Genomic DNA, 20922 nt, shown 5'->3' with positions numbered 1-20922 from the left:
TTCCTGCATTAGTCTTAATGCTTCTGCCTACATCTGTGTTTGGTTGGAGCGCTCTCTGGCTCCTGTGTCATTTCCTGCTGTTCAGCAGGAGATGCTCCTTTGGATAGCATGTCGAGGACAATGCCATGGCTGTCACTCTGATAGCTATCCAAGCCCTTGATCTTCTCTTGATGTAAACAGCATTACCACACACTGAAAACATACACATTCACAACACGCACACTTACACGCACACACACCCCCACAAGCTCCTCATCCAAATCGGCGCTAACAGATTAGCAGTGATTATAAACAAACATGGAGGATTAATCCTGTGTGCTCTAAGTGTACTTTTCCACTGAGCTAGCCAGGGTAATTACCAAGTGCAAGATTGTTTGTGTAATCACATACACATGCACGCATGCACACACCAACGCACACATGCACGCTACACTTGCTGCCACGCTTCTCTTCTTATTGATACAAGTTGCTCATTTTGTGAGAAAGATATTGTCTCTAAAAAGAACTTTCAAGGAAGTTAAAGTAAACTTGAGAATGATGAGATGATTTTGCACAACTTGCTGTTCAAAACATACAAGTTTGTTTGGAGTAGTTCAGGTGAAGTAAGAGTAAGAACATCCCCTTTTTGTCACAGATTCTTTTTATTGCTGGTCATTTCACTGCTTCTCTTTATTTGGAGTTTTTTGCCTGCTGCTTTATTCACAGCGTATGAAATGTTGTTGACATTGGAAAGATCATGTAGCAGCAGTTAGTGAACTTATTTACATATGTATTGAACATGTGTTACAGTGTTACTTTTCTCTGCCATTGCACACGGATGGTAATGATAGAAATATGTAGTAAATCCTGCTTCTAAGTCTCCACCAGTTTAAGTCATTTTCTTCTTTCACAGGTTGAGGCCATCCTGGTCAACATCTTTGGGGGCATCGTCAACTGTGCCATCATTGCCAATGGCATCACTAAAGCCTGCCGAGAGCTGGAGCTCAAGGTACCGCTGGTTGTCAGGCTTGAAGGTATAAAATGCACACAAACAAATATGTTTCACCTCTCTCACCCTCTTAGTAAGTTGCTCCAAGTGGACACTGCCACTTTTACAGTGTAACAATGTGCACTGCCCCCCCCCCCCCCCCCCCCCCTCTTTGAAATGCGGCATATTGATCTCCATCACGCCTGTAATGAAAGTACTTGACCTTAATGAGGATTTCATGAGGCTGGATAATGACACTGGCCTCCAAAACCACAACATGCAACCAAACTCACACCTCTGTTCCAAGTCACAGATTCTATGTCAGTGATCGCTTTGCCGTGGCCTGCATAAAACCTCATCTATGCAAACAAATGTTTTTGTAAATCTATACATGTCAGGCAAGCTTTTGTTATGCTTGTACTGTTTAACTGAAACATGTTTGCTTCCATAACCACAACTGCTCGGAATGCTGCTCACTATTCAGTTTAATCTTTTTTTTTTTTATAGCGTCTATTACAACACAGGTTGTCTCTGGGTCAGGGTCTTCAACCCTGGTCCTCGGGACCCCCTGTCCTGAATGTTTTAGATATTTCCCTGCTTCAGCACACGCTGATACAAATGACTGTGTCATTAACAGACTTGTGCAGACCTGGATGACAAGCTAATGACGACCATTAATTAGAATCAGGTGCGATGATGCACGGCAAAATCTAAAACATGCAGGACAGGGTTAAAGATCCCTGCTCTAGATGCTTTCCAGAGACCCAGAACATGACCCCTGATTCCATAAACATAATTAAATGGCAGGTAAAAACTCCCCTAGTGGGAGAAAAACCTTAAGACAAACAGTGGCAACAAAAACTCCCCTTTAGGAGGAAAGAAACCTTGAGCAGGACCTGGGTCATAAAGGGGGGGCCTCCTGCCGGAGGCCAGCAGGAAAAGAGAAAACAGACAGACAGAATGAATAACAGAGATAGGAGAGGAACAGACACATTGGTTAACTGCAGGGATGACTATATAAACAGATGTACACAGAAGACACTGACAGGTGGAAGCAGCAGTGGGATGATCAGAGGGGGGGACTGCAGGTCAGCATGCATCTCCTGAAGGTCTGGCCTACAAACATGCAAAGAAGAGAAAAGGAGGAGGGGGGGCAGAGCAGCACAACAAACTACAAGAACAATGGAGAACAATCATGTTGATGTGATACTTCTAATTAATCACTGATGGTTGATCTGAAGAAAGAAAAGAGACGAAGAGCAGAGAAGGAGGGATGATGGGCACTGCTAAGTGGATCAAGTTGGTGTCTCCCTGTAGCGTAGGTCTATAGCAGCATATCTTCAACGAAGTTATGTTTTAATACGAGCTGCTCTAGTCTTGTCCTGTAACTTCAGCTATGACTACTGGCCCTAACACACCAGAGTTTACACTAACTATAGGTTTCACTAAAAATACATGTTTTAAGCTTGGTTTTAAATGTAGAGGTGGTGTCAGCCTCCTTAACCCAGATTGGAAGTTGGTTCCATAGTAATGGTGCCTGATAGCAGAAGACCCACCCTCCAAATCTACATCTACTCTAGGAACTACGACTAAACTTGCCCTCTGAGAACAGAGAGCTCTGTTAGGAACATACGGTCTTGCAAATATTGCAGAACTAGGTTGTTTAGGGCGCAAGTTATACAGGGAGCCAATGGAGTGAAGCTAACACTGAAAAGACTTGGTCTCTCTTGCTGATTCCTGTCGGCATTCGCGCTGCTGCATTTTGGATCAGCTACAGGATATTCAGCAAATTACTTACTACTGACATCCTGCTAATAAAACATTACAGTAATCTAGCCTAGAGGATACAAACACGTGAATTAGTTTTTCACTCTGGGAGAGGATGTTCCTGATCTTTGCGATATTACGGAGATGGAAAAACACTGTTTTACAAACCTGATTAATATACTGTTTAAGCCACAAATCCTAATTGACAATAACACCAACCTTTCACACAGTTGCACTGGAAGCCATCGCCATCCCTTCCTAAAATGCTTGGGACCAAAAATAATAACCTCTATTTTATCAGAACTTAGAAAACAAAAAAATGTCCGGACATCCAGTCCTGGATGTCCCTAAGACATGCCTGAAGTTTAACTAACAGTTCTGTTTCATGTAGCTTCATAGACGAATAGAGCTACCTGTCTCACCATAGCAATGAAAATGTATGCTGTGATTTGGATTACCCTTCCCATGGGCTCCATGTATAAACTGAACCAGATTGGCCCCAGCACTGAACCCTGCGGAACACCATAGCAGACCCTCGTCTGTACAGAAGAAACCTTGTGTACATGAACAAACTGGAATCTGTCAGATAGATATGATTTAAACCAATGTAGAGCTGTCCCTTTAATCCCAACAACATGCTCTAACCTGTGCAGTAAAATGCCATGATCTACAGTGTCAAAAGCATTTCTATACAAATGGTCACATAACTGGTTTGCAACTACTTTTTTCCAGAATTTTAGATACAAATGGAAGATTGGAAATTGGTCTATAATTAGCTAAGATGTCTGTGTCAAGAGAAGGTTTTTTAAGAGAAGGTTTTTTAAGTAAAGGTTTAATTATTGCAACTTTAAAAACATGCAGCACATATCCTAAGTTTAGGAATAGGTTGATCTGGTCCAGTATTGTCGTGCCAATAAGAGAAAAAACCTTTTCGAGTAGTGGAGTCATGATGGGGTCTAACAGACACCTGGATGATTTAGCTCTATTGACGACTGAGTTCAGCTCAGGGAAATCTACAGGATCAAAGCAGTCTAGAGTCAAGTCAGAGCCTAAGGAAGTCGTTAAAGCTGGAGAAATGCCCACAGCCGCAACCGGGTGGGCCTGGCTGATGTCTTCTCTAATTCTGATGATTTTACGGTAAAGAAACTCAGTCTTCACAACTGAGAGCTGCAGGAATGCACGGCTCAGCAGAATTGTGAATGTCTGTCAGCCTGGCTACAGTGCTGGACAGAAAACGTGGGTTATTTTTATTATCCTCTGTCAATGATGAATAATGGGCAGTTCTACCTTTGCGAAGGGATTTTTTATATACTATTAGGCTATCTTTCCATTCACAATAAGTGTATACGGACTTACAAGAGTACCACTTCCTTTACATCCAGTTATCACACAGATACGGGATGATGACTTGTTTTGTGTTTTCTGATAGCCTTGAGATCACAATTGCAGTACTTCCTTCAGAACAGGGTGCTGAGTAATGGTACTGAGAATTGTCTTTATTATTTTTTTTCCCCCTGTCAATAATCACATTATGAAGATTCTGTCACTGGGAAGAATGTCATTAAAGTGTACATTTTTCACTGACCATAAAAATCCTAACAATAACAATGTCTACATCCTTAAATCTGAAAATAACCAATAAAGGAGCAACAAACTTGATCAAACATTTAAAAGAACGTCCCAATGTTGATAAAACAACAAAGGCTAAGAGGCTAAAAATAAAGCAAGCACACAGCTAGCAGCCGCTGCTATTTTTAGCTGGTTGATTATGTTACTCTATATGGTTGATTATAGCTCTTAGAACGAAAATCTAAGGTTAAACCTTGGGAAAGACAATCAGACAAAGCTATATGCTGATAAAACTGCATCTCTAAGCTACATCAATACATATATTTACAGTGCAGTTTTAAAGATATAAAGAAGGTTATTGTACCTTTAAAACCGCACTGGTGTAGTCTGTAGAACTCGGCCACTCTTACAGTAGGCCCCGTTTACACGTAGCAAAAACGGTGGTGTTTTCATGAGTTTTGGCCGTTCATTTACAAGAAAACGAAGCTCAAATTCACCAAAAACTATCATTTCTGAAAACTCCGGCCAAAGTGGAGATTTGCAAGAACTGTCTTCACGTTTGCTTGTAAACTGAGGGAAACGGAGATTTAGGCTTCAGAACGTCACATTGTGCGACAGAAACGTCACCAGCGTCATGAGTGCCACCTGTGTTTACAATTTGTTTGGCCACCGTCAATATTTTCTTGTATTTTACCTTTTTTATATTCTAAAGTCACACTTAAAAGTAACTCCACTTCTCTGTCACTCCAAACGAAAGACTCTCGTTCATCTTGGAAGTAACTGGAAGTTACACGTGTCATTTGTTGACATTTTTTTCCAGGATTCTGATTGGCTAGCATGACTTTATGCTTCTCGTTACACTGCCCCCTGCAGGTTTGGCTGCTCATAGCACCTTAACAGCGTATTTATGCAGGTTTGTGTAAATTATGGTATTTTTCAAAACGTAGAGGGGGAAATATCCGTTTTTTTTAAATACGTGTATGTATATGTGTAAAAATGGCCTTATTGTGGCTCAACATTCCAGTAAGAACAGTGGAGTGTTGTTCATAACCTCACATTGTGCTGGACTTGTCATTAGCAGCAGCTGGAGTTGAGACAGCACTGACTGGCTCACCTTTCACCAGAGTATGTTAATGAAGCCCGTTCACCTGTGTGGGCTGACGGGGGTGGGAGGGTCGGCAGCTGTGACTCTCCCAGGCATGGGGCCAGTTAGTGGTTAGCTCAACTGTCAAGGTCCCGCTGTGTGCTGTGTCTGGAGCAGAGGGCAAAGGAGTAAATGTGTGTGTGTTATTTCTTAACACTTTGCACTTTGCCTGCGCACACTGTTACTATGGTTTTCAGGTCAGGGTATTTAAGCTTTTTTTTTTTCTCAGATCCAAAGTGTATGTAGAGGCACTGCAGCTGAGAAGGGACATGCCTGAAGCACAAGGAAATGTTTTCACAGTGAGAAACATTAAGCTTCCTTGTCATCTGCACCTTCTTTCCCTTAAATAAAAAAGGAACTGTTCAAGCAGGTGTATAATATTGGTACCTATCACACCTTTGTCTTTTCTAGCATGACAAGAACAGATCATTAACTCCTCCCATATTCAACTATATGTCACTGCACAAACGGTTAACAACAGTAGGAAAAACGTTCAGAAATGAAGATGTAAAATGCGTATCTGGGTGATTTACACTACCTTGTTGAGCCGCATTTTGTAATAACGGTGCATTTTGTAATAAGCGTCCAAAATGTAATAACTTTTTCATTTCATTTTGTAATAAACTTTTAATAAATTTTGTTATTGCAGATTTGCAGATCATGTAATTTTGTAATAAACTTTTAATGAATTTTGTTGTTGCAGATTTGAGAAAATTATTATAAAGTGCACTTGCAACTTTTTTTATTTTCTAGGAAATGTAATAACATGGTGCATTATGTAATAATACCTATTATTGTTGTTTGTTTAACAATGAATTTATACAAGAGTGACTTTTGTTTTTAATGCAATTTCCCTTAGAGCTATGTTGCCCAATAAATCTATGTATAATACTCCAAATATAACTTTAGTTGCCTATTTGAAGTTTGGAATTATATAGGCCAATAACAAACAAATAAACTATGCTTTAGAATTGTTATTACATAACAAAAAACTTGCATGTGCATTTTGTAATAATCTTCTCAAAATGTAATAACATTTATTGCAAAATGCGTTGGGGTAGTTTATTACAAAATGCGGCTTTAATACAAAATGAAATGACAAAGTTATTACATTTTGGACGTTTATTACAAAATGCGGCTCAACATACCTATCCTTATGTTAAAGGTTAGAACTCAGCTAAACATGCAGTTACATTCTTCATGTGACAGAAGAAGGAGCACAAAAGATTGAGATTTGTTGCCACAGAACTGACTCGTTTGGTAATCAAAATAGATTTACAATTAGTTACAACACAAATCTCATGTCAGTCCATGTAATTCTGGCTCACCCACATACAGTCCAGAAGGTCAGAAGTGCTGGATGGTCCGACCACGTTTTCCTGGCAGTGACCTAATCCAAGCTTTAGTTCTGGATCATTACATCCCGGGTTGCAGTCTTGCAGAAAGGATTGGTTCAAAATCAATCAGCTCAGCTTCTCAGACTGACTGCAGGGCAGTGAGAACAGCCCAGAGCTCTTCAACAGGATCAGAATGGATTAACAGGCACACTTTTAATTGGAAAGGCTATTTTAAAAGGCTGGGGTTGATTGCACTGGGGGAGAGTTATGTATTCCCAAATGTAGGGGAAGAGGGCCATGCGGTCTATATGCGCTTAGGGATATATTAGTTAATATATTAAGTGATCTAAAAGTGGACATTAGCTTCAAAATTAGCACTTGCAGTGACAAGAAAATGTTTGTGTTGCTCCTTTAGAAGTTAATGGCTTTCTGGATTAATTGGCCATAAAATGTGATCAGGTCTTCATCTAAGTCATGACAGTGGACAAACATTATATGCTTAAATTGAAAACACATGAACCATTGTAATTTTTCTGGTAGAACCTCTTTTGGCAGTAGTTTGGCAACAGAAATAACTTTTGCTGGCTCTGGATTAGACTTGCACAACATTCAAGAGGAACGTTCAATAATGTCATTATCCAATATGATATTTTAGAATACCTGGGGATCAGCCCTCAATGATGGCGAGTGGTCCAGGTCCTCAGGCAGTAATGTAAACTTCATGAACAATTCAGCATTTGTTTCATCACTCAACAAACATTTTCTCAGTAGCATTGCAGGACTGTCGAGGTGTTATCTGGAAAACCTCAAGCACGCATCAATGTTGTTTTTGGGTAGCATCAGATTACTCTGTCATGTTCCACCATGGATACCCTAAAGGCATTTCCATTCCCCTTGAAATTGCACAAATTGAATTTTTAAGTAGAAAATACACCTAATGGAGACATGTCCATTTTTCAAAAACTCATTGGTTTTTCTGTGATATTTTAAGTAATATTTTGCAAGACATGGGAAGCACTTTGTGTTGCATCTAGACATCACATTACATTCCAAACGGGGTCACATTCACTGTCCTGTCAAAACGGGCTCCCTTCAGCATGATACTAAAGCCCCATCACACAGCTGTATAGCCCCCTCTAAGCTTCCTAAAGCCAAGTTTGTAATGGACTATTTCTAGTCACATTCTCCCATGCGCTCAACGCAAGTGCCCTCGTTCTGACTTACCATATAGCTTCTCATAAGTGAAATGACCTGACAGTTTTCTGCATTAATCAGGTGCATGTTTTTAGGGGTTTGCCAGCCATTAACCCAAAGTGTGCCACATTTTAACTAAATGCACATTACTAATCATGATAGGATCAGAAATCACAATCTGCTACGTTGACTCTTGGAAAGAAAAAATATCTGCACAAAACAGTTTGTTATCATAAGGACCGGATACACTGGAGTTCCTGTCCATGCATATAGCTCACAAAGATTCTTGCATGGACGTGTATAAATTCTTACACAACTGTCACTAGCAGGACCTTCTGCGTCATGTGAGTGAAGTTTTTCATCCATGTAGCATCCAAACCTCTGGCAAAGAAGCAGAGTGGAAAACCCAGGACTAAAAACAAGCTTAACTGGTCCATAAATGAAGAACCACTGTACTCTATAAATACTACTGTGTTTAGAGACTATAATCTCATTGGTGCAAAACCATGTGTATTTCTTCTAACACTTCTTTTGAGTTTTTGGTGGCTGTGACAGATGTTTAAACCACAGCAAGACATATTCTTTGCAATTATGCCGACATATATTAATAGCAGTTCTGTTTGGTTATGGAGAATAAACAGCCATTGACTATTTACACATCTTGTAGACATGGCCAGCTGTATACTTTATATCCTTGCCTGGCACCATTTCGCTGCAGATTTAAACATCTTTTTTGAGTAAGCATAGTGATAGCAACAGTGATTGCAGAAATAGAAATTAACCGACTCCAGGTGTACAAACTACTTACTACAGTTTTTAAGTAATTAGTCTGTGGGTTCACTTACTCTTTCCACCAACCTGTAATTAGTATTTTCTTTAAAAACAAGCAACACTATAATTTATGTATGTGTTATCAACTTAAGAACATTGTATTTGTCTATTATTGTTGCCTAGATGAAGAGATCATCACATTTTATGGCAAATTTATGAATAAAATTGTTTAATTTCACACGGTTTAAATGCTTTTTCTTGCCATTGTATACATATCCATGGCATATCTATGCTATAAATTCAGCACAAATCAATAGACACACATTATGCACACCGGTCCTTATGGCATGGACAGGAGGAGACGTGGAAGAAAGTGCAGTACTGCCCTCTCTGGCTACAGTATGAACAGGAACATATTGTATTGCAGTGTGAGGACGTTGTCTGCCACTATAGGAAAAAATCCTTTCTAATCAGTCCTCGGAGTCCAGACAAAAGACTGACTACATTTACTTAACCGTTACCCAACCTATTGATTTGCTGAGCTATCCCCCAACAGTCTGTCCAAGAGTAGAGGCGGCTTTTTCCTTAAATTTATCCCATTCTGTAATTAAAAAGAGACTGGAGGTCCAAGGTTGAGATGGCTTCTTTAGTCTTGACAGAGTCATTATGGCTAAAACAGTATTTGTTGCAGCTATAAACCTAAGCAGCATGTATATTCTGTTCACATTATGTGAATGTGCAGACAGTGTCTGGTTTTCAGCAACCCCTTTTTTTAATCCTTTAACTTGCAGTCTTTTAACTTGCCGTTGGGTCTTAAATGGTTGTATACGCGATCACCGGATACAAAAATACTGAAAATTATGTAATTTGTTAATACAAATGTAACTCTTCTCAGAGGTCAAGATAGAGGAAAAAAAATCTAATTTACAAGATCAAAGTGTCAGTGTCAGAGATGTGTTTTAGATCTGATGGACTTAGCTATGGTATATCTTCTTTAGACAGCCGTGTAGACAGTTTAAGAGACATGAAAACTTAAATTAACGACTGGCTTTCACATGAAAGGAGTAAGGAGATGTGCTGCTGAAGAACCCTTTGTTCAGTGTTTAGCAGAGCATTACATGTCTGACACAAGAGCAGGCTTCATTTATTTTGGACTGAAGGGAATACTCTCACTGTTTGGGACAGATTATTATGAGGATTAGCATTCAAAACATGAACATGCAGCAAAAATGATCACTAAGCTTATAAAGTAATTTAAAGCAATCTTTCAGAGCTGTTTACGATAAAACGAGACAAGGTCAAATTGTTTGCCTTTCTACACCATATTATCTTCAAAAATATTAGATGGTTTAAGATGCTTATCTTATCAACGCATTGTGTCTGAAATATGTTTGTTTTGTTTCTTTTTCAATCAGTTTTACGAATGGAAATAAAGCCGAGTAGTATGCTCACATACCGACATAAACTAAAGGAGAAAGTACGGCCTCACAACTTTTTTGCTGTTTCTGCCTCCATAGGTGAACATGTTTTCTGTTTCTCCTCATCGTTCTTCAAGATTTTCTGTATGCATCAGAGTCAGCGGCAGGTTGGGTCCTATCCTTATCAGCTGTTAGCTTGTTAGAAACACACTTTATCACAATTTCAGGATGTGCAGAATCAGCCGAGCAAGTCCAGAGCTTGAACTGGCATCGCACCAGGCCGGATTTTTCTTGTTGAAAAGTACTGGTCTGAAATTGACTCACAGATGATAAGTGACATTTAACAATGGTTACAAGTGAGATACCTAACTGGAGCAGATGTCCAACAGAAGTGGGTTGTAAAGTAGCCTCACTGTATATTACTGTTTTATATTTAATACTAAGTGCTGGTTGGTCTGTTGGATGGCTGTTTATTTATAGTGCAGCTACCATCTAAAGATGTTTAGATTATCTATCTTGGAGCAGAGTTATGAAAACAGAAGGTGTGGGGTGAGAATAGTTTTTAATTCTTAAAGTTTGTATGAAAGGATTTTCCAACTGGCAGTAGAGTTTAAACCTTTGACATGGAGTATACTGTGACTATTTTTTGACACAGAGCAGCAAGAATCTCGACTTCTGTCCATTTTTATTGCATTGTCTATTAAATCATATGGTGTTTTCTTTTACAACAAAAGCCATACCTATTATCTTAGGCTTTTTTATAGCTATACATATTATGTACTGTGGGGGCATCGCCCCATCCACACTGAGTATAGGTCTCTGGCAGCACCTAGTGGCTGCAGGTGAACACACACGTGAATATACTCATGCTGCTCCACACACACACACACACACACACACACACACACAACTGCCCACGCGAGTATCCAGCGGGCCTAAGTCTTTGCCACTGCTGTATACCGTGAACTACTAGTGCTCCCTACCGCTCGCACTGGAACTGCACTTCTCTGCCATCACACATGCAGAACTATAGGAATGCATGACTTCTTTCTTCTTTTCCCACAGATGTTATCCCCTCCCCTCACTCACAACATGAATAACAATCACTAATGCAGGTACCACAGATGCTTCATGTAAACAATGCAGTTCTGTTGCTCATTCATATTTATGGGCTGCAAAAACTCATGTATTCATTCTTTTTGTGTGGCCCCTGTATACACTTTACATAGGCACATTTGTCCTTTTAGAATCTCTTTAACATTATATATTTGCTCTAGGTGCAGATGTCAGCTCCCTCTCCTGTGAAGTTTATCTAGAGTGGAGACAAGCTTGTTTGTTTGTGTGTTTAATCTACACTGTCAGTATAATAGTATAGATCCATCAGTTCCAATGCAGCTCATGAAGTAAACAGCAGTGCACTCTTCTCACTGTAGGCGACAGCATCAGCGATTGAGACGCACATTCGCCCAGAAAACCCTGTGCAAGTTTGCTGAGAAAATGACTTGAGACATCCTATCCCCCTGTTTATGCACCACAGCACGGTCTCTTCCTGCTCCTATTCTAATTAATTACATTGCACAATTGATTGTTTGTAGTGTGAGCCAGCAGAAAATGTGTTTGGAATGACTTATTATAAGGCTGGACAAAAGAGATGAAATAGTAGGCGTTAAGTGGCACTGGTAATAGAATTCCTCATGACAGTTGTATTGATCAGGGTGGCCGGGCCTCCAGAGGCTTCACATATCATGCAGTTTTAATTATCCACCAAGCTGAGAGAGCTCAGGTCGACCCGGAAGCATCCGAGCATGCACACACACTCACACACACTCACACACCTCCACTCATCTAGATTTGGATAAAATGAATGCACATATTACTTTTTTAAGTGCACGTCCCGTAAATCATCCAATTAACCAGGTATTGATATGCTGTTTAAGTGCTAAGAAACAAGTTATTTTTTTGTTTTTTTAAATGTTTGGATAATTAACCAAACAATGTAAATTTCCAAGATTGTTTGCTATCTTGAAAGTCAAAGTTGAGGGACCAGATCAGTTGTTGCTGTCTTACACGTGCAGCATTATTTAACTATATTTAAATCAGGGGTTTACCCAGTAATAGTTTTTACTATTTACAAAAAAAAACAACTATTTAGCAGCTGCACTTTTGACACAGCCAAGTCCAGCCATGGTTGGTTTGAGTATTTTAGAGGCATGTAGCCGCAGTCCAAAACACACTGCAGAATTTTAAGCCAGTTCATTCTGATATTTTTGGCTTCTTGTGTTTCACAGAAAACGATGTGCAGTTGAGCTTGCATTTCAAATGTCCATGAATTTTTTACAGTCCAAGCAAATAATGAGTTTTACAACAGAATTTACTACATGGTTTCCAAAAATGCTCAAATGATCTGAAATATAATTTAAAAAATCGGAAAATGAGAGCGAAAGAAAAAAGGGCCACAGAACCTGAAGCAACATAAATGAATGACTTTATAGTCATTGCAGGAATAAGATGAAATTGGACAGCTTTCTTTTAACGGTGCCAAAAGCATCCCAGAAAATAACAATTACTTTCACCACACTGTTCATCCAGTGTTTACAGTGACTGTAGAGTAAGTATTGCACTGCATCCACTTGTATGCTGTACATCATAATTTTAATGCTATCCCAAGTGTTTAGAGCTAAGTAGAATTAAGTATAAAAGCTACTGTAGGATAAAAAGTGTTTGCAAGTCCACTTGTCCAAGATTTATTGCCTGTCGACAGGGCAAAGGTTCAACCAGATGATGAGCAGCGTGAGATGACTTCTGGAGAATGCTGGAGGCTTTTTAGGGGCAATAAGAACGATAAATGTCTGGGGAGGTGTGAGGGCAGCTGATTTTGTAGGCAGTGGAGATTCCCCTCTGAAGCTCTTTCCTGTCTGTCGAGGAGCAGCTGGTGAACGGAGAGAGATACAAAACCTCAGCACACACTCAATGGCAACTGAAAGGACACCATCAGATTCTCAGACAAATTGTTCCTCTGAAGGATCCTCCGAGATAAAAGCAGTGGTGTCTCTTTTCTTTACAAGATTTGTGCAAGATTTTTTTGAATCCATGTTATATTTTCCTGAAATAATCAGTGTTCTAGAAAAGACTTCCATGGTGGATTTTTATTTGTAATAGTGCTTTCACTTAAAGGGGACCTATTATAGCATCTAATACCTATTTTAAACAGGCCTTGAATGTCTTAAAAACAAGCTTTTGATTGTTTTTGCTAAATAAATTAGAAATTCAGCCTCTGAGCCATGTCTTTATCATCCCAGTCTCTAACCTCATTATCTATGCAGGATTCTGAGTGGGCGGGGCTATGATAATGAGGCTCTGTGCTGATTGGCTGCCTGAATGACGCGATACACCGCTACGAAAAAATGGCGGAAACTCCGGCCGGCGGAGTTAGTTGTGGGCGTGGTTTCACGCATCGGAGGCCAACCGATGTAAATCGCACCCGTCGTTACGTAACGACTGGCGCAGAATCTGAACGGCTCGTAGAAGCCACATCACACTGGACGGCTCATCCGGGCGGCTGTACAGACACTGCAGAATTCTCTGAGTTGGCAGGCTGAGGGGAGACCACTTTATATATGTTAAAGCAAGAAAAAACGGGTTTTTCATAATAGGTCCCCTTTTAAATAAAGCATCTGCAAGTTTTTTTCCACCAAATATAATTTTTTATCAAAACATTTAGTTGAATCTCAGGGAAAAAAAATGAAAGTGCTGCAGCAGAGGAAGCTTGACACAGTAGAAATAAACAAATGGAAATGGTCCCCACTTGCTACAGCACTTGTAGCTCTTTTCATTTTGATTCAAGTCATTAATCAGTGTGTGAAGCAAGAAAATTTCAGATTCCTCAACCAGATGGAGATGGTGAAACCATGTGAGACAAACTGTAGGTGCCCCTTTTTTTTTTTCATTTTTGTTATTGCTTTTTTGGCCCATATTTGCGCATGAAAACTGCAAATGCCAGACAAACATCTGGGTTCAATTGTTTGCATCAGCAAAGGGGCCGTTCTGCTTCATCTGACCTTTGGCTCCAATGCCCTCGCTGTACCAGTTAGCGCACACCTTTCTCCACACACTCCCCCCCCCCCTCACTCCCAGGGCCCCTCCGCCCACCAACGCGCCCCCTGCCTTCTGTTGTGACAGGACTGTCAGGCTTGCTCTCTGCAAAGCAGCGTGCGACGCTGGGAAGCAGCCAGTTCATTGTGTTGAGCCTCGGGGCTGCGTAGAACATCTCCGGGAACCTTCCCGTCTCTGTAATTTGGGGTCGACCGACGCCAGCGTGCCACCCGGCACCTGCTACCCCGACCAGGGGAGCATCCCCTCGCACAAATTGCCCTTCATCCTGTCGTTCGCAGCCAAAACTGCTTTCGGATCAGCAGTTGAATGTGTCGTCGTTGACCCATAGCTGCATCCATCTGTCTGTGAGGACCGATTCCTCCAGAGGAACTCTTCTCCTTCACACAGTCTGTGTTTTTTCAGAAGGGTGCAGATGGCAGACCAGGTTCAACCTTGTCAACACATTATTTGTCATTTTTCTTGCAGCATGTTGTAACCATGTTTTTCTCCATGTCTGCCAGGGACCAACGTCCATGAAGCTAAGAAGATTCTGACGGAGAGCGGCCTGCCCATCACAGCAGCACAAGACCTGGACGACGCTGCCAAGAAAGCGGTCGCCGCCATCAAGAAATAGAAAGCTTGAAAGTGACTGACTTCACTCGTCCGCCCATTGCTAACAGCCTTTACCAGCCTTACATCAGCCTTTGCTTTTGCTACACATGCAGACCCGTCTGAAGACTTTTATACCTCATCATCCGTGCCATAGTTTCAGGGTTGATGTGTACACTTATTCCTTTCCTTTAATTGTCTGTTTCTTATTCCTTTAATCATTTATCTACACATTAATTATTCATTGATTGGGGAAAATTGCACACCCAAAAGAGTGGTAGGGTCATTATTTCTGATCATGACATCCCATCAGCACTCGTGATATCAGTCATCGTTGGATGGGGAACCAACTTGTGCATTCCAATGCAATATATGTTTTAATTCCTGCACATTGTGTCATTTTAATATAAAATCATGTAGAAAGAGATTTTTGTACTTTTAAGGTACAAAACTGCTGACAGACTGCCATTCATAAGATACAAACTTATTCAGTAGCACTTTGAGAGTTTCTGCAATAAGTAGTTGTTTCTGATCAGTCAGTCTGTTCACTTTAATGTCCAAATTAGTTTCAAAGATGTTCCTGTGTCATGGAATATCCATTCTGCATTCGTACATTGTGTCTTATTCAGAAAGTGCTATTCTCATATAGAGTCTGTCCTCTGCCTCAGTCTGTGCCCATGAAATGAAGGATTAAGGATTTCATGAAGTCTTATTTGTGCTTACAGTTATTATAATTGTGATTTTTTTTTTTTTTTTTTGGGGGGGGGGGGTCATACATGTAAATCAGTATATAAAATATAGTCTGAATTTGTGTTTTATAATCTGAATGATTAAAAACAGATACTTCAAGGTTGCTTGCTCATGTTTGTCCACTTCACATCTGCGAGTCCCCTCGGTGTCCAACAGACAAGATGTCACTGATTCTGCTGCTATTCCTGAAGAGTTTGTTTGCACACTCCTGTGAAAATGATGTCAAGCACAACAAAACACCCACAAAAACTTGTGCGGTTGTGTGCCCTTAAGCTCGGACACTGATGAGTCCCAAAGCAGCAGAAAACACAGTCCAGCCTTGATAATATTTGCAAACTTCTTAACTTGCGCATAAGAGATTTTTCTCAGCAGCTTGCACTTTCCTCGTGTTCTGCTGTTTTATTTTGGAACATGTTTTTTTTTGTTTTAGTTTTTTTTTTGGATCAGCTAAAGTTTGGTTCAAACAACACAATTATTCTGTCTGCTATTATGTACAAAAATAAAATGTGCAGTCTGTGAAGCAACAATGTCAGTTGATTTTCGATCTAAAATAAATCAAAGTGGTTTCTGATTATATTTTCATCGATCTGTGGCAGGATGAGTTTGATTAGAACAAAAAGTAACGTCCAGTTAGGCCACAATCATAACCTGGAATCAGAAAAAACCTTACAAGAAAAAGAAGCGTTTTCAATTTACTCATTTACAAACCTTTTATGTACCTATTGCTATGTGGACAGATGTTTAATATTTTTTTCTTAAAAAGCTTTATTTCATAATATACCGTACATCCATTGTTACATTTAAGACTTGCAACACATTCTGACAAGGTTGGGACAGTAACGCTTTTGCCACTTAGTAATGTCCAGCACCATCTACGCCCTGAGCCACGCCTGTTTAGTGCTTTGCTTTGCTTTGTTTTGTTGAAAAATACAGTCGCATGGACATCCAAATGAGTACGTTTTCTGATGAGAGATCCAAGCCTACAGTATACCATCATGGGCTTGACTTTTGGACATTTTTGTCGTTAAGTCTTCATAGTCCTTTTTCATCTTTGGTTTGAAACACATTTCTTAAAAAAAAAAAAAAAAAAAGAGCATCTGGTCTGACTGATACATGTTTCCACTGTGTGAGCATGGAGGCATCTGGGACGAACCATCAAGGATATCAATGCATTCACAAAGATTACATAATGCTTATTTTTTGCACAATACAACTTTAACCCCCAATCCTAAAGCCTAAGGTGCTGTGAGAAGTCATTTATAGCTGGACCCTGTTATGAGTATTCAAGGATTAAGCAGAATTTTTAAAAAATGTATTTACCTCATTCATCAAACTTAATCAGAAATAAGTTTATTGCCATGTTTGTTGAACACACACAAGGAATTTGTTGTGGTGATTGGTGCAATACAAAGAGCAAATATATAGTGAAAAGAGAGAATGTACAACATGAGATTTTAAAGTGCCGGATATGAGTCTGTGCAAAAGTGACCGCACAACAAATTTGTGTGTAAACTTTAAACAGCAAAAATTCACTTTTTCGACATGCTTGAAAATGTTAGTTCTAAACTTTTTATAGGAATAACTCAAATCTAAACTGCACAATGCTTCCGATGAAGGTACTTGGACACTCCAGCAAGGTATTGAAATATTCTGATTGAATAATTCTAACCAGCACTGCTGGCCACTTAAACATTGGAAGTAACTTGTAAAATCATGTTTCCTTGCAGGTGGCAAAAAATGAATAAATAATAATGATAATCAGAAGAAGAAAAAAAAGAAAATCCTGTGGCGATGCGTTTCGATATAATTCCTGATAGAGGCTTCTCTAATCATAGAGGGGCTGTGGTCTGCAGCAGCGAGTTTTGCTTACGGAGAGAGAACTATGATTTCTAGCTTTTTTTGTTGTTTTTTTTTATTTTTTATCCAACATCATAAACTATTGTTGCTTGAATACTTAGAAGACATGGTATTAATCCACAACTTTTTTTTTTGTTTTGTTTTGTACTTCATGTGAATCACCATTCAAGATCATACACATGTTCTTATGAACAAATCTGAGTTTTGTGTAATGTTCATGAATAGGTATTTAAGATGTTTAGTAAGAAAGTGATGTATGTGTAAATCTGAAAGCAGATTTACAAAGGTTTCATGGATGAATCTCATGTTTTTCACATGAATGACAACAGTATTTGGGGGTGAGGGTGCACATCAGTACATCAGGTGTTGTGCTGTTTATTTCTCTCACAGACCGCTGTCCTTTCACAGGCCTAAAGACAAAGGTTGGGTAAGATCAGGCAGCTTATGCTAATCCATTGGTGGCTAAACTTAGCGGTCATTTCTGATTTTGCCACTGAAATGACATTTCTCTCCTCTTGCAAAGGTTTGTCAGCAGGTCCTTCAAAATGAACAGCTGAATGAGCTTGGAGCCGAGCTAGATATTTCAGGATGTTACCAGTGGAAGTCTGCTGGGACCTGCAGTCCATCATCCCACAACACCTGACATCAACAGACGAGCAAAGCCTTGTTAGTCCTTCGGCAGCACTTGTTTCAGATTCTGTTTTGGTAGTGACACTTGGAATGAAGATATTTGGACAGATTGGATAATAATTAATGTCAAGTCAAATTAAGTTACTTCATATGTTGGCATAAGATAAGACAGCCAAGTCTACCTATTTGCAACATGGCGCTGATCAGTATGAGGGAAAAGAGTCTTCAAAAGCTCTTGCCTAAAAACCTGGTGTCTTGTTCTTATACAGTTTATGATCAAGACTCTGTGTGTGTATTGCTTTCAGCTGCTAGCAGGCAGATGGTATTGGGAAATAAAGCTTTTATGTATTTTAAACTACTTGTATTCTGTCCTGCTTTTCCTTCAGACTTTTTTGTGCACACTTAATCTCATCAAATTACACACCTTGGTTCCCTCTAATGAAGCTTGAGTGTATGTCGTCCCGATAGAGACTTGAAAGGAGGGACTGTCCTTCAGTGAGCGGCACACAGCGACGGAGAGTTGACTGAGACCTCTTCCTGTCAGACATACTGACTGTGTGATGGATTATCTGTCAGGCAATCTGAGAGGGCGCCCAGACTCTCAGGATCGACTGCCACCTCCATGAAAGACACATAGACAAAGCACTTTTTTTTCTCCTGTATGCACCAGAAAGGAACACTTTGTCTCAAACGTCAGCAACTTAAATCTTCTTAACAGGACGAAGTCACTCTAGAGAGCTCCTTTTGTAATTTTTCTGATTTTGCCACATCATTTTCTGTTCATTTTCTGTTCAGTTAGAATTAATATGTATCAACATGACAGTATTAGAGGGAAAATTGTTTTGTACTATAATTTATTTGCAAGGTATTAATTTCTAGCATCCCTGTCACCGGGAGTAATCTCAAGACAAAACTATGTGGCTCTGTGTGTTGCGCCGTGCTAGCCAGTCAAGCCGTAAAAATGGGCTGAAGGGTTCAATAATTGCCTTATTTCATGCTCTTCCCTGTGTGTGTCAGAAATATCCTCACTGATGGATTGGACGGCGGAATTTAAGGCTTGTTAAAGCAAGCTTCTCAGACCTGATATAGTTTAATTCAGTGTCAAGCTGGAGGTCAGAACAAAATGTGCACACTGATTTGCTGGGGAAAATTAGTGCCGCTCCTTCATATAAATATAGATGAGGGGGAAAGAAGCTTTGGAGGTCAACCTAAAGACTTCTATCATGTATCCCACTGTTTTTAACTCATCTAATACCTGCAGAGCACAGAGAGTGTGGCAGTTGTTTTAGCTGACCCTTTGGATGGGCAGTTCCCTTAATTCAGTTGAATTATTATACTTCATGAGTTTTATTTTTTTAGTCTTGATGGATTGCTTTCACTGTGTATATAATTGTCCATTTTGCTCTTTCAAAACACTGCATTATTTTAATACGATTTTGAACTGATGTTCCAACAGTAATTGCCACTTTAGGAAGCTGCTTCTGTTTTTAAGCGTGTTGAGAAAACCAGTGCTTGTGAAAAGGACTCTTTTACATAACAGGGTCAAGGCCGTGTTGAAGGAAGTATTGGATATTTATTGAGCAATTTGAAAGCATCAACTATGAGCATATTTGTTCATAAAAAGGCAAAAGTGGTATGAATTACCTGAGGCTCTTGCGCTTCATCTTTCAGGGTTGTTGCTCAGTATTTACAATTTTCTGCCTGCACATCTGTCAACCAGTCAGCAGAAAGATAAAGGGCATGAGCTAGTGTGCACAAGTGTGTGCTCGATTCCACGCCATGTGTTAGTCAGCATATTGATGCATCCATCCTTCTATGAAGTGCTAATGTGGTCAATACATCTCACTCCATTAGATCATGATATGCATTTTTATTCACAGAGAGGCAAGGTCCAACGTCAGCTTTACAGAGACATCATCCTCTCACCTCCACCCAGAAATCATTTTGGAAAGAAAACCAAAAGGGAAGCACATTCAGTACTGTAAGGGTAAAAAATGAGCTGACGATGTCTGCTGTAGATTTAGGTCCTTAGATTTGGCCTTGACCTGCAGATGAGCAGAAAAAACCCATTTCCCTCTCTGCAAACTGTTGTCAGTGTGTCTGTAATTGAAGGACTTGGGAATCGATTTAAATTACCTCAACTATTTCACTTCTAGCAGCTTCCACAATCGATATAGTTCAGATGCCTCTTTTAGTTTAAAGCACCAACACTCAAGTTTGGCCAATGAGAGTTTTGGTATGTTTCCAATAGTTCAGACTGACATTAAATACTAAATTCTCTTTCTCTGTCTTTCAGCTGTCTTGATCAGCTCTGCTCCCTACTCTGTAGCATTTTCATCCCCCCCTGAACATAATGGTCTCTTTTTAAAATAATCATCTTTTATTATATATTTGCTTCTATTGTTAATTTGTCAACTTTTTTTTCTTTTTTTTCTTATTTTTCTTCTTTCATGCATCATTTTATCCATTCATTTGATATAAATTATTTAGTCTTCAATCTATCTTCCACGCTGGTCTCTCTTCACTCTTTTAGCTTTGTTTCCCCATTGTACTCTTCTTTCTTTTATTTACTTAATTTTTATCCTCTTTCCTTCTTTCCTTCCACTCACTGCTGCCATTCTTGTCCTAAATATTGTTAAAAATACAGCCTGCTACTATTTTTTTTTTTATTTTAACCCTCCAGATAAACCTTTTTCCCCACTGCCATGAAAACAAAACAGCTTTTCCTGAAAGATAAGTGAGGATAGAAATCCAACACTAATCTTTGTGTGTGTTTACTTGAGCTTAGACCTCATGAGGGACCACTCTGACACAATC

General features: G+C 39.6%; 1 protein-coding gene across 1 annotated transcript in view; it reads left to right on the top strand.

The window, feature by feature from the left end:
* The window catches only part of suclg2 (succinate-CoA ligase GDP-forming subunit beta), a 136328-nt gene extending 120690 nt beyond the window's left edge, over positions 1–15638 (top strand). The window contains exons 10-11 of the mRNA XM_061727865.1: positions 893–1013; positions 14781–15638. Of these exons, the coding sequence (XP_061583849.1) occupies positions 893–1013; positions 14781–14893 (234 nt within the window). The 3' untranslated portion in view covers positions 14894–15638. The remainder of the gene's footprint in view (positions 1–892; positions 1014–14780) is intronic.
* Positions 15639–20922: the final 5284 nt, after the last annotated feature.

This window comes from Cololabis saira, chromosome 8 (genome assembly GCF_033807715.1).
Source record: "Cololabis saira isolate AMF1-May2022 chromosome 8, fColSai1.1, whole genome shotgun sequence".
Taxonomy (NCBI): domain Eukaryota; kingdom Metazoa; phylum Chordata; class Actinopteri; order Beloniformes; family Belonidae; genus Cololabis; species Cololabis saira.
This window is presented reverse-complemented; position numbering and strand designations above follow the sequence as displayed.